Here is a 15231-nt window from a genome sequence, read left to right as displayed (position 1 = left end):
AGGCTGCACCAAGGTCTATGGGAGCCGGGACCCTCTAACCCTGTGTAGGGTAAGCACCGTGCTGTGTTTTGGGGAGCTGGGTGTAGACCCAGATCCCGATAGAGAGGGAGAAATCTCAGCTGGCTTACCTGCCAGTTCACACACTGCTTTTACCTGATCAGGTTTTGTGCCTATTTCCTGAAACAAAGACAGGTTAGACATAGTATGTAACATTGCATTACTGTTTCTACATAACAGTTGTGTGTCTTTTTCATCAGACACCTTTTCATTTAACCTGTTATTGTCCATGAGTCTATTCTCCTGATACCTCCTGACGAAGCCTACGTGGCGAAACACGTGTCGAGGTTGAAGCAGTGGGGGAATCGTGTTACCATTCTACAGCAGCAACATGGGTAGGTAACTTGGCAGCTGGATCAGGGTGGGACGAGAGGCTTGCAGTTCATTGTTATATGCCATCTTCATTAGTAGTATTGCACCGTCCATTGACACCTCACAGCATCCTTGGACATATGTTGTGAACAATATTCAGGTAGTTGTTTTATACTAGGGATTAGCAAAATTGTTGTTCTCTGCTGTTTATGGTCACATTATCCCCCATTGTGATTCTCCACATTGTATAGCCCTTTGTGGCTCAGTCTCCATGTCCTGTCCCTTTTGAGCATTACCTGTAATGATCATGTGATTTATATTAAATAAAATTAGATTTTTTACCTTGTAAAAATCCTTGCTCTTTTTTTGTACAAGTTGCAGTAGGTTGGGGAGTGAGGTACTGTTTTTGGGTTATTGTAGGCCCTAGTTGTTCATTAGACTTTTTAAGTCTATGTTGCACAGTCTCAACAGAAACTAGCATGGTCCCACCACGCTCAGGACTCTTTCCTAGCAACTTCTATGGTTGCACTTTTGTCTGGTAACAATTCAGATTGTCTGATAGTGAGACTTCACCTGCCATCACCTCACAGACTTTTGGCTGAGAGTCCTCTGGTTTTTCCCTTTTAGGTAGCTGAGCAGCCTGATCTGGGACCTTGTCTCCCTCCCACAACTGCCAGAAACATGGAAAGACTCTGCTCAGTCTGAACTCCACTGTAAGCTCAGCACACTTCAACAGTTCATGTTGTACAGTTCCATAATCCGTTTAAAAGTAAGAAATACAGTCTTGCCAGTCTCTTACCTGTCTTAAGGAACAACAGTACCTCTGACATTCTTAGGCGACTATCCAGCTCCATCCATAGTGGGATTCCACCCACCAACAACTTGCATGTCTTCCTCTGCAATTCCTCTGGCCTCCTGACCAAAGGACAAAAGGACAATCCGGTGCACATTTTCCCACTTGACAGCCTCTCCAGTAGCGCTCTCTCTGGTGCTGGACAGCTGCATGCTGTAGTGGTTGGTTGCTCCTAGCAACGACATTATGGCACCTCCACACATCCTCTCTAGGACTGTACACATTGGCAGGGAGCATATGACCTCCAGAGAGCCAAACCTCTCTCCATCTCACTTTGCTCCCGTCGGTTGCCCTGAGCAACGGCCAACATCATCTTTTCCTCTGGAACTCCAGGTACATCACCGGCACCTTGGACCTTTACAAAGTGTCCACTCAAAGTTGAAGACTCTATCTTCGGGGTCAACTGCAATTGCACCTCCAAAGCCTCCCGCTCTGCATCAAACCTTACCATTTCAATTTGGGTGTAACCAATCAGTGTGGCCATGTTTTCCTGCTGATTTATCTGCCACAACCGCCTGGCATATTCCTCCATGAGACCCATTGCAACAGACTTTTCAGCAAGCAAGTCCACTTTAAACAGAGAACACAGCCTCCAGGTGTCTCTCTCTCGAGACAAACTCAGCATTCACATTTCCTTTGCACCACAATAGTCTTCTGGCCCTTTAAGCTCTGCAGCACCCAGCTTTGTGTGCCATTTTCATGCCATAGCATACCTCCACCATATGGTACAATTTGGGGTCACTTAGCTCTCCAGGATCACAGTCTTCTCCGCTTAGTCTGTTGGCACACCTCAAGAAGCCACGACCAGCTTTATTGTCACATTTACAGCAGTCTAAACAAATCATAAGCATAAATCCTCGGCCGTCTGGCCACTGACTACACAGTATTTCTCCCTCTCTATCATGATCTGGGTCTACCACCCAGCTCCCCAAGACACAGCACGGCGCTTACCTTACACAAGGTTAGAAGGTCCCGGCTCCCACAGGCCTTGGTGCAGCCTGCTCCTTCCCCAGACTGGGAGCCCTGATTGAGATGCTCTGCTTATGTGTGTGTATATATATATATATATATATATATATATATATTAATTAACTAACACTATTGGTATATTTTTTATTGTCCTGGAATACGAACAAATCATGTTTTATTTCTGATATTACTGCTAATGCAATGTTATGATGTCATCATGTTTTGTATGTATTTAAACACGGCTATGCCAGTATAACTTTGCTTGAGAAAGGTCCTGTAATAGAACTGAAACATTGGTTGACATGGGTGAATAAAGACTTTTACACATTGAACTGTTTTGGAGTGCTGCAGATTCTTCTACCATATTGTTTGGTACATGGCATCCTATACGCTGGCTCCCATTTATTCTACATTTCTCAGAATTAGTCCTGCCTTGTTTTCATTTGTATCCATCCATATAGTTTTTTTTAAGTAGACATGTCATGCTAAAAGGTTGCTGACCCACTGAGCTACAGTATACTTTCAGCTTGGAATATAATATAAATAAAATCAATAAATGTACAGAATATTACAAAACTACTATTAGGGGTTGTCTACTTTTTACTATTAAAGACCTATCCTCAGATTATCAATACAAGATGGGAAGGGGTCCGACACCCGACATCACTGTAGATCAGATGTTTGAAGAGAAGGCAGTGTTTGTACTGTTAGCTAGTGATGAGCGGCAGGGGTCATATTCGAATATGCGAATTTTCATAATGTGAATTTGCTAATTTTTCAACTTACAACTATTAGACAAAGAAGATTATAGCACTATATTAGCTAAATTGCTCTATATTCGTATATTTTTTTCCGAATATTCGCTATATTGCTATAACTTCGATTTTTCGAATATTCGTAATATTCTAAAACAAGAATATATAGCAAATATTCGAAAAAAAACGAATATAGAGCAATTTAGCTAATATAGTGCTATAATCTTCTTTGTCTAATAGTTGTAATTTTTTTCTCATCTGAAGTTCAGATTGGAAAAAAATTACAACTATTAAAAAAAAAGATTATAGCACTATATTAGCTAAATTGCTCTATATTTGTTTTTGTTTTTCGAATATTCGCTATATTGCTATAACTTAGTTTTTTCGAATATTCATAATATTCTAAAACAAGAATATATAGCAATATAGCGAATATTAAAAAAATACGAATATAGAGAAATTTAGCTAATATAGTGCTATAATCTTTTTTTTTATAGTTGTAATTTTTTTCCAATCTGAACTTCAGATGAGAAAAAATTTACAACTATTAGACAAAGAAGATTATAGCACTATATTAGCTAAATTGCTCTATATTCGTTTTTTTTCGAATATTCGCTATATTGCTATATATTCTCGTTTTAGAATATTACGAATATTCGAAAAAATAAAGTTATAGCAATATAGCGAATATTCGGAAAAAAAAAGAATATAGAGCAATTTAGCTAATATAGTGCTATAATCTTCTTTGTCTAATAGTTGTAAGTTGAAAAATTCGCAATAAAAGTTCGCATTACAAAAATTTGCATTACGAAAATTCGCAAACAACACTACTCCTAAAGTCAAATATACTGCAGCCTTCTCATTGGCCCACAAGCTAGAAGCAGGAAGGGATCATGTGTACTGATTAAAAAAAATATTGAATATTCGAAAATACGACTATATATCAGTATATTTGAAATATTCGCAATAAAAATTTGAAATTTTTATATTCGTGATCAACACTACTGTTAGCGTTGTTCAAGTGAATACTACAGAGCTGTCCCATAGAAGTGAATCGAGACAACATACTTGTACTATAACTACACCTGCTCACCACTGCAATTGCAGTGTCAAACAGGTAAATAGAGCAGAGAAGAAAGCACTCATATGAGCACTGCCTTCTCTTTAAACTGCTGATCAGCGGGGTGCCATGAATCAAACTCCTGCCGATCTGACATTGATGATCCATCCTGAGGATTGGTCATCAATAGTAAAAAGCAGACAACCCTTTCAATATGTAGAAAATTTTCCTAGAAGTCCAGCCATCGTCATCACCATATATTGCAAAAGTAATATTACTATAGAGTGCTTATGTGGGAGTACCACACAATGCCTAGGTAAATACCAACATAAAGCAGTCTAATATCAGTTCTGTACAAAAAAAAGCCTGCCATACAGTGTGTTTTTAAATTTTAAGTGGTATCAAGCTTTGGGTGCCAGGCTGAGACTCCAACTTCAGCAAGAGAGGTTGATGGCCCAGTGTAGCTGCACATCCCTGCTGATGGCCGTGAGAAAAAAGTATCATATAGCAATAACTTATTTTTCTTATTAAATAATGCGTTGACTAAAGTCTTTGACACCAGTGGTGTCTCAAATGTTGGGAGTAAATGGTGACTGGTGACTCTGTAGCTCACTTTGCATGTGTCAAAAAGGTATTTGTGAGCTAAAGATGTTGACATGGCAAATTCTGTAATTGAAAGAAGGTGTTCAGTTGGCCTTGCACATTAGATTTATATAGACCACACCCAATGAATCTGGGGGGGGGGGGGGGGTAGCTGGCCAGCCATCTAATTTGCATTTAGATTTTGGGGAAGAGTCAGGCATGTTGTCAGGGAGATAAGCAGCCATGTCTAGCAACATCTTTTTGCCATCTCCCAGAACAAAACACATACAAGCTTGGCAGTTCTACTTACTTTTCTCAATTAAACAAGTACAAAGTCGTAGAGGATAAGGAGAAGAATTATAAAAATGGATATCCTTAAATTTTCACATTTGATAAAACTGTGATTATAGTGTACATTTTAAACAAAGTAAGCAAGCAACAACTGCCCACATTTCATACTTACAGTTAGTGTAGATCGGCTTCCTGAAAGGTCTTCCCTTACAAAAGACAAATTCTACAATAATGAGATTCATCCCACTTACGAACCACATGGTCGTTGTTAGAAAATTTCGACTAATCAATAGATTCTCATCTATTGTAATGTTCTGTGCACTGTGATTCAATGGAAGGCATCCACTGCAAAATAAAAGATGGCTAAATAAGTAAAACTAACATGTTTATATATCCTACTTTATTAGAACTCTATATTAGCTATCATACTTCTGCTGATGTTCGCTCTAAGCATATATTTGCCGGTGTACTAGGCTCTAGTAGCCCGATCAAGGTTATTACATAATTGTTTGTCTCTCAGAAGATACCAGAGAACTGTCTCTGCTTTGGCAGATAACCTGAGGCTGAGTCAGGTTCTGTGTTTAAAGAATCACGCGTTGATTTACAGGGAAGCCACCTATAGGTGGCACTTAAGAATTGTTTATCTTCTGGATGGGAGCCATTTTTCATAATTTCCTTGTGGTCTAGTGGCATTTTTATATTAATATATATTATAATAATAAATAGTCATTTCTATAGTAACATTTACAACCAATACAATCCTAAATCTGAATTTATAGAATGGGAATATTAAAAATTACCTAAAGACATCAAAGTCATGGAACCATGGCTGCTTCTGGACCACCACGAATGCAATTGTTTGTACAATCAAAGTAAAGATGGTGTGCAAAACCATTGACAATAACAGAGGGGGAGAAATGAGCTGTCCGGGAGGCCGATAGGGAGCCAGTTTCAGGGCTGGGCCGGTCAAACTGACTGAAAAAGAATAGTATTCTGTTAGTGTCCAGTAAAAAGTAATGTTCATACTGTTATCCGGTATGGCAGTGCATTTCTTCTTGCTTCTAAACTGCTACAGTGAAACGAAAGACTTCCATACACATTACATTATTGTAGGCTGAAGTCACTGGTTTTGTCAGCAGCAGCTGACAATTTAATTTGTATGGAAAGTTACCGACTCACAAACAAACTATGGTGTTAGGGGACAGAAGGATCAGACATGTTTAATTTCAACGTCCAATCCTTTTTTCCTGTTGGGAATAAGCTACCAGCAGAGGTGTCTGGCAGTGGCTTTCTCCTCTCTCCCCAATGAAAACTCAGACACACTTGGCCAAGTGGGAAAGGGAGTCAGGTGAAACAACTGTTGGGCGAATAGTATTGAAGGTGCATGGGCATCTTAAAGTTCAGGTACTCTATCACTGACATTTCTTTTGCTGTATGCTCCAAATACATTTGCAACATTACAGAGAGCAAGCTATGGCCCTTTTGCCTTATATTTTTTTCTTTAGGCTTTTTTGGAAATTTTTCTACATGTGAATTGATCCTTTAACCTGTTCTTTATTATCGCCATTGTTGATTTGATGAAGTAATGAATGATTGTTTGCATGTCTTTTGGTTCACATCATCATGTGGCCATACAGTGGAAGTATCATTGTGTTTTAAGGAAAAGGCTCACTTTCAGCACCCTCAATAACAGGACACTCAGATGTAAACCTGTCAAATGCATATAAAAAAAACAAACTGTGCACAATAAAAGTCTATAGTTACTGTGCAATATCAAGGCATCAAACGTGCTTTGGCATAAACTTAGCATGAAGTCTAATAACATGGACCCTTTACATACATGCATTTTGTATGAATTTTACTGAAAATGTGCAAAATACTTACTCGTTAATATGACAGCGATAGTTATAGCCACATCCTGCATCAGATAATGCCGAGTTCCAAGGAGCTTATTTTTCTGCAAAAAAGCAACATGAAAAAGGATGAAGCTTCAAAGATAAAAATGGAATAGCAGGAATGACCAAAAGTGATGGAACATTAGACTATGTCCACACACTAAGGGGGTAATTTACTTACAGAAATACACCTAAATTAGGCATATTTCTGGTGCAGATTGTGGTGCAAAGGTTCTTTGCGCCACAGTCTGCGACTTTTCCCCGCTCACTCCAGGTCTACAAAAGTGGATGTGACCTGCGTCTCTACATAACTTTGGCGGATCCACCATCAGTGCAGGGCCTTATTAACACTGGTGTCTAAAAGACCGACCTTAATAAAAGACCCCATAAGTACTCATGCACATGACCATATCAGTTTTTAAATCCGCAAATCACAGATATGCAAAACACAAATATGGGTTGTATGCATCTCGTTTATTCCCCTTCTGCAGGTCCCGCATTATGCTGCAAATGCCTATTCTTGTCTGCAAAATGGACAAAAATTGGACGTGTTCTATTTTTTTGGGGGGCCAAGAAAGGTCATATGGATGTGGACAGCACGCAGTGTGCTGTCCGCAACTTTTGTTGCCCCTTTGAAATGAATGGGTCCACATCCGATCTGCACCAAAATTATAATCATGTGCATGGAGCTTGAGGCAGATTTACTAATAATATAGATGGCCTAAACTTCTGTACATGTTTATTCACAGACCCATAGACTCTAATGGGTGTGTTTGGTCCACATCACCTGGTCAGTAAAAAATACTTATTTCTACAGAATCATGGTGACTGCTTTATGTTAGTATAATCCTGTAGAAGTAAGGTAATGCAGAGACACATAGCATTATAAATCTGTATAATGGTGTGCCCCCCTGTAAGACGAGCAGTGTACAGAACGGAGGATCATGCTCACACATGGAGCATAATTCCCACACTGCACACGCTCATGTGAAACAGCCCTAACATTGATCTCCTTCCCTGAGGGTGCTGCCATACGTTCAGGTTTTTTGAAGCACTTTAAGAAAAAGTAGTGTGTGTTCTAAAACGGGTTCTCCAGAACTAGAAAATAAAGCTACTTTCTTCCAAAAACAGCACCACACTTGTCCACAGATTGGGTGTGATATTATGGCTCAGCCCAATTCACTTCAATGTAGCTGAGCTGCAGGACCAGGCACAACCCATGGACAGGTGTGGCGCTGTTTTTGGATTTTTCTAATCCTGGTGAACACCTTTAATACTTTCTTTCCTGTTTATGATCCAATCCTAATTTTGGCTTCCTACTACCATCACTAGAAACCATGGTCCCTCACACCTTGTCTATTCTCTCTCCCTGGTTGTCACTAGTCACTTAACTAAAAGATTTAACCTCTCTGTTCTGTTTTCTTTTCCTCCTCTCAAGCATATTTGCCAGGTTAATGAGGCAGTACTGAACTCTAGTGTGAAACAAGCCTTACTGAAAAAAACATGGATTGACCCGACATGTGCTACTAACTACCAACCTGTCTCTAATAACCCCTTCATCTCTAAACTCCTGGAACTCTTGGGTCACTCTCAACCAAGGACTGACTGGCCATAGACACTGCAGGGAAATTTCAGGTGGGCCGATGCCTGTGGGGCACCCAAGGCCTCCTTCTGGCTACCAGACAGATACATGAAGATTTGATGTTCTCAGCAATTAATGTAGGATAATCAGGCACTTATGCACCTGGCCAGCGGCTGCTGAATTCAACTGTATTGCCATCTTCTGGACGATGATACAGTTATCATACTTTGGGGCTGATGGCAGTATTTTGTGCTACACTGTGGTATTTGGTTCTGCTGGGGCAGTATTTTGTTCTGCACTACAGTATTGTTGGCCTAGTTGTGTTGCCCCACCCTCTGTCAGTTTGGACCCACCTACAACATAGGGTCAATTTTAGTTTTCTTTTTCCCAGGGCAACGTCAAGTTCCCAGTCTGCCCCTGCTCTCATCTGTTCATTGTCACCTTGACCCATCACGATCTGTTTTTTGCATCCTACTCTATAAAAATAGATCCTCAGTAATCCAAGCCTCCCAATGAAAGCTCAAATACTTTTTTCCTGAGCTGCACTATAGTAGTTTTCTGGAATGCACTACCCTGGAAAATTTGATTAACTTCCAACATTCACAGTTTCAAGCATGCTCTAAAAACAATTTTTTTAAGCAGGTCTATCACACCTAACTTATTTCCTTTTACCCCTCTTTCATTATTCCTCAGAACCTGATTCTTTCATACATCGCTATTCCCCACACTCTTTGAACTTCTGATATGGACATACACATATACAATATTATTTGCAAAATTGCCTCATGATGGTTAGTGATTCGCTTTTGCAGCTTTATTTGCTCAGCCCTCCAGATGGATGAGCAATTGTTCAAAACGAGTACGCTTTACCTTTTGCATCACTTCTATTTCCACACAGATTGTTAGCTTCTGTGATCAGGTTCCTCACTAATATTGTGTGAATTTGTAATTAGTTTGTTAAGTTTATTTTGCTCTGTACATGTACCATCTGAATTGTAAAGTGCTGTGGAATTTTAGTGCTATCTAAATAAAGATTATTATTATTATTTACTCTAAATCTCCTGCTACATTGTATATTGATAAACTAAACAATACATCTGCAAAGAAAAATTTCATTCAAAGAACAAATCATGTCTTCAGAAAAAAAAAAATTACATTTTTTTTTTCAAGATTTAGTTTGTAGGAGTGATATAGTGGATTTATAACGCAGTTTTCATACAATACACTAGGGGGTGGAATTGTACCATTTTAATGTTCCATTCGTGACTTGCCTTTCTTTTATGAAGCATTCTTGTGAGGCTTATAACAGATCCCATTGCAATGATGTAGTTCTTGCATTTCAATACCAGAGCAGTTGTAATTGTAAAAAGTAGTAATAATGATGATACTGCTCCTACTACTACTACAATTATTAAAATAGTAGTTCTATTGATATTATTATGTATTTCAAGACACATTTCAGAAGGGTTATATAAGTACAGCCAACAAGGATCATTGCACTTAGGCCCCTTTCACACGGGCGAGAATTCCGCGCGTGCAATGCAAGGTAAACGCATTGCACCCGCACTGAATCCGGACCCATTCACTTCAATGGGGCTGTGCAGATGAGCGGTGATTTTCACTCATCACTTGTGCGTTGCGTGAAAATCGCAGCATGCTCTATATTCTGAGTTTTTCACGCAACGCAGGCCCCATAGAAATGAATGGGGCTGCGTGAAAATCGCATAGCATCCGCAAGGAAGTGCGGATGCAATGCGATTTTCACGCATGGTTGCTAGGAAATGATGTTAGTAAAATGATTAAAGTCAATTTACTGTATTATTTTCCCTTATAACATGGTTACAAAGGAAAATAATAGCATTCTTAATACAGAATGCTTAGTAAAATGTTAGTTGAGGGGTTAAAAAATAAATAAATAATTCAATCACCTCATCCACGTGATCGCACAGCCGGCATCATCTTCTTTCTTCATTGAGGACCTGCAAAAGGACCTTTGACGTAATCGCGCTCACCACGTGGTGAGCGCAGTGACGCCAGCACAGGTCCTGCTGAATTAAGATAGAAGAATCTTCTATCTTCATTCAGCAGAACCTGCGCTGATGTCACTGGGCTGACCATGTGGTGAGCGCGATTATGTCATCAAAGGTCCTTTTGCAGGTCCTCAAAGAAGAAGAAAGAAGATGATGCCGGCTGCACGATATAGTGGATGAGGTGAGTTAATTTTTTTTTTTTTTTTAACCCTTTGAGTAACATTTTGCTAAGCATTCTATATTAAGAATGCTATTATTTTCCCTTATAACCATGTTATAAGGGAAAATAATTACATCTACACAACACCGAACCCAAACCCGAACCAGTGAAGAAGTTCGGATCTGGGTACCACATTTAGTTTTTTATCATGAGTATGCAAAAAGCATTGCACCCGTGCAATAAAAACTGGACAACGCAACACAATCACAGTCAAAACTGGCTGAAATTGTGTGCCCACTCGCGCGGGTTTCCAGCAATGCACCTGGGATGCATCCGGAGCAAATCCGGGATGCCCGTCTGAAAGAGGCCTTAGGCCTCATTAACACGACCATTTTTTTCCCGTTTACATTCCGTTTTTGCATTCCGTATATGGTCCGTATACGGAACTATTTATCCGTTCTGTTCAAAGCATAACAGACAAGGATAGTACTGTTCTATCAGGGGCCAGCTGTTCCGTTCCTCAAAAAACACAATGCACAGGGACGTCATCCATATTTTTTGCGGATCCGTTTTTTGCGGACCGCAAAATACTGAAAAAGCCATACCGTTGTGTGCAATAGGCCTTAGTAACACTGTTTTGAATAAAACAAATTGAACATATGATCATACCCACATCAGAAGCATCACACATATCAGTTCAATAATAGCATACATAGCTATATACTTGAACATGAAGAATGAAGTGACAAGACAGTTTCTTCCTTCTCTGAAAAGTAAAAACAATTAAATTAAATGAATACCTAATAAAAAATAAATGACATCATGCCAATTTCTATATACTAATGTAATATCTGTGAGGTCCACCTGTTAATCTTGTAGGGCAGGGATCAGCAACCTTTAGCACTCCAGGTTCTGTGGAACTACAATTCCCAGCAGGCACACTTAGGGTGGGTTCACATTTGAGTTCTGGATTCCGTTATGGCTTTCCGTTATAACATGGTTGTAACGGAAAACAACGGAATCCATAAGACAGAAGTCAAAATGGAAGCCTTTAAGAGGCATTCCGTTATGATCCGTCTTAATAGAAGTCTAATTGCAATCATAACGGATCCGTCTGGGTCTCGCTATGCAAGACGGAAAACAAAAAAGTCCTGTCGACAGGACTTTTTTCTCCGTTCTGCATAATGGAAACGGGACGGATCCGTTATGATTCCCATAGACTTCTATTAAGATGGAACGCCTTTTAAAGGCTTCCGCTTTGCATTCCGTCATAATACAAGTCTATGGGCAGCAGAATGGATCCGTCCTTCCGTCTTATGGAGTCCGTTATTTTCCATTATAACCATGTTATAACGGAAAGCCATAACGGAATCCAGAACGCAGATGTGAACCCACCCTTACACTGGGTTCAGACCTGAGCGTATTTGATATGCGCGTTTAACGCGCGTTTTTGTCGTGCGTTTTTGTGCGCGTTTTTGTCCATAGTCAACGCGCGTATTACGCGCGTTTGTGTGATTGACAGCAGTGTCCTATGGCCGCAAACGCGCGACAAAACGCCCCAAAGAAGTTCAAGAACTTGTTTATGCGTCGGGCGTTTTTCAGCGCATTCGAACGCGCTGTAAAACGCGAAAATGTGAACCAGTCCCATAGGGAAGCATTGGTTTGCATCGGTTATGCGTTTTACAGCGCGTTCGAACGCGCTGTAAAACGCGCAAGTGTGAACTTAAGGTATGCTGTTCTTGTAACTACCCTAGAAGTGAAAGGAGGATTCTGGGAGTTGTATTTTCAGAACAGCTGGCATGCTGGAGGTTGCTGATCCCCTTTGTAGGGTATGTCTATACTAGACAGGAAGTAACCAGAAAACATTTGCCTCAGGTCTTGAAGCAATTCTATAGCAAAATCCATGCTGTCTGCTGCAAAATCTGCTTGACTTGCAGTTTTTTCCTCCACAGTGTGTGAATGAGTTTTCTCATCAACTTTCCAGCTACTGTAAATGCTGCATATTTTCCACCCACAGTTCTGCAGTGGAATATCTACGGTACATCATATCTGTCCCATGTAGATATATTCAAAAAATGTAGAATGTCATTCTGATTTGTTCTTTCTGATAAAAAAAGAAACTGTGCAGTGCAGTTCTACAGTCATTCTCCCTTCTAACCACTCCTGCTACTTTCTAACATATATCCGGTAAGTCTGAGTAAGATTATTAGCAAAATTGCTTCATGTTTTATTTTTAGATACAATATAGATAATAGTTGCTTAGATGAATCAAAAGAGAAAAGTGATCACACAGTAAGGCCTCATGCACGCGACCGTTGTTCTGGTCCTCATCCGAGCCGCAGTTTTGCGGACCCATTCACTTCAAAGGGGCCGCAAAAGATGCGGACAGCACTCCGTGTGCTGTCCGCATCTGTTGCTCCGTTCCGTGGCCCCGCAAAAAATATATAACATGTCCTATTCTTGTCCGTTTTGCGGACAAGAATAGGCAATTCTACAATAGGCCGCCCGTTCCGCAAATTGCGGAAGTCATACTGGCGGCTTCCCTGTTTTGTGGATCTGCAATTTGCGGACCGCAAAAAACGGAATGGTCGTGTGCATGAGGCCTAAAGCTTACTAAAACATTCTAAAGTTGCTTCTTACATATGATTCAGTAGAACTCACTTGATAAGTTTTGGCACACATTGAATATTGGGGGTTTTCGATGTAAACGGTGAGGCTACAGAGGCCTCCAGTTCCGACAAAGAAATTCCAGCATGAGCTACTTTTAAGGCCTGAAAAAACATTACAATATGGTTCAGCATCACACAAAAGTGAAGTACATTTAGACCACTCCCGATTTGACTTGGGGCTAGTCATAAGGGCATTAACTCTTTAACCTCTCTACAGGATTCTGGCAAGGGAACCACCAGGCTGCTAACTCGTGGTGTAGTCTGTTTGGTTGACAGCTGACCCATGGTAGTAAAGCGATACTAGTGCAGAGCACCGAGGGATCACACAGAATCATAGTCAGGTACAGACTGAGGTCAGGGCAGGCAGAGCCCATGCAATCCGTGAAACAGTCCACGGTTCAGACAGGCAGCTCAAGGTCAGTACAGAGATCATGCACAGGTATGGTAGGCTAGTTCAGTTTTACAATAGACACACTGTAAAGAGCTTTTGTTCTTTTTCAGCTTGAAATAATCCCAAACTTTGGACACAATGTGCAGTTTTCTCTGTCCTGTATCTTCTGTTCGCCCCTCGGCCTGACTATTTTCTCTCTTTCCCCATTTTGCAGTTGAAGTAAAGTAATACTTCTTTAGGTCTTGATTCTTGCTTTGTGCAACAGTAAAAGAGTCACAACTTAAGGGGGGGGGGGTAAAATAATAATCTCAGAAACAAAATATTTTTCATCAGAACACAAAGATCATCAGATTAAACTACACCCCCCAAAACAGACTATCACATACCAGCCACAATAACCCCCCAGGTCAGTCAGCCTTGCCCTCAAATCAGTCCCCCCATGCCGCAAGCCCGCAATCAGACCCCCATGCCAGTGCCACCATGATCAGACCCCCAGGCTACCACCACCACCATCAGAACGTCCCATGTTGCAATCAGTGCCAGACCCCCATGTCATCCATTGCCATTTTGCTGGCCCCAACCCACTCCCCCAGTGCCTCCATGCCATGCCATCCGTTGTGACGTCCCCCAGTGCCATCAGATCAGCCCCTCCATGCCATTTCCCTCACTCCCCCAGTGCCATCATATATCATCATCAGCCCCTCCATGTCATGTCCCTCACTCCCCCAGTGCCATCAGATATTATCATCATCATCATCAGCCCCTCCATGTAATGTCCCTCACTCCCCCAGTGCCATCAGATATCATAATCATCATCCCCTCCATGTCACGTCCCTCACTCCCCCAGTGCATTCAGATATCATCATCATCAGCCCCTCCATGTCATGTCCCTCACTACCCCAGTGCCATCATCAGATATCATCATCATCAGCCTCTCCATGTCATGTCCCTCACTCCCCCAGTGCCATCATCAGATATCATCATCAGCCCCTCCATGTCATGTCCCTCACTCTTCCAGTGCCATCAGATATCATCATCATCAGCCGCTCCATGTCATGTCCCTCACTCCCCCAGTGCCATTATCGCCAATGATCCATGTCCCCCAGTGCCATCAGATATCATTGCCCCTCCATGCCACTGCCAATTTTCCATCCATGTCCCCCAGCGCCATCACTTCAAATCACAGGTGCCCCCTTCAAATCTCAAGGCCCCAACACCCCCCATCCCCCAGATTAGGGCCCCTGCTAGTGCTATCTTATACTATGCAGGAGACAAATGCGTCTTCTTCCCAGCATGCAACAGGAGGGACCTGACGTCATACACAGCGTCAGCCAGCACGCTGACGATGAGTGCAGGCCAGGCCCTGCAGCGCGGTGCCGACTGGAGGCCACGGAGTGGTGAGTGAAAGGCTTACTGGCTCCGTGGTCACGTGATTTAAACAAATCCTTGATGCGGGAAAACTGCATCAAGATTTTTTTTTTATTAATTACATTGCTGAATCGTTTCAGCCCTAGTTCCAAATACCCCAATCCCTACCAGGGGGAGCTGGAGCACACCCAGATGACCACAGCATCTGAAGGGTTAATAATCCGCAACTGGCAACCATTAGTGCCAGGTGTCTGCTC

The 15231-nt window shown here is 41.3% G+C and overlaps 1 protein-coding gene across 3 annotated transcripts in view; it reads right to left on the bottom strand.

Annotated features, from left to right (window-relative positions):
- LOC120997966 (probable cation-transporting ATPase 13A4) overlaps positions 1-15231 on the bottom strand; it is a 261365-nt gene that overhangs the window by 26961 nt on the left and 219173 nt on the right. For 2 of the 3 annotated variants that reach the window (XM_040428350.1, XM_040428351.1), the window contains 5 exons: positions 13208-13317; positions 11216-11312; positions 6764-6836; positions 5680-5854; positions 5052-5224 (listed from right to left, as the gene is read on the bottom strand). In XM_040428350.1, the coding sequence (XP_040284284.1) occupies positions 5052-5224; positions 5680-5854; positions 6764-6836; positions 11216-11312; positions 13208-13317 (628 nt within the window). The remainder of the gene's footprint in view (positions 1-5051; positions 5225-5679; positions 5855-6763; positions 6837-11215; positions 11313-13207; positions 13318-15231) is intronic. The other variant, XM_040428352.1, reaches the window with a different exon arrangement.

This window comes from Bufo bufo, chromosome 4, assembly GCF_905171765.1.
Source record: "Bufo bufo chromosome 4, aBufBuf1.1, whole genome shotgun sequence".
Classification (NCBI taxonomy): Eukaryota; Metazoa; Chordata; class Amphibia; order Anura; family Bufonidae; genus Bufo; species Bufo bufo.
The sequence above is the reverse complement of the archived record's forward strand: the minus strand, read 5'-3'. Positions and strand labels throughout refer to the sequence as shown.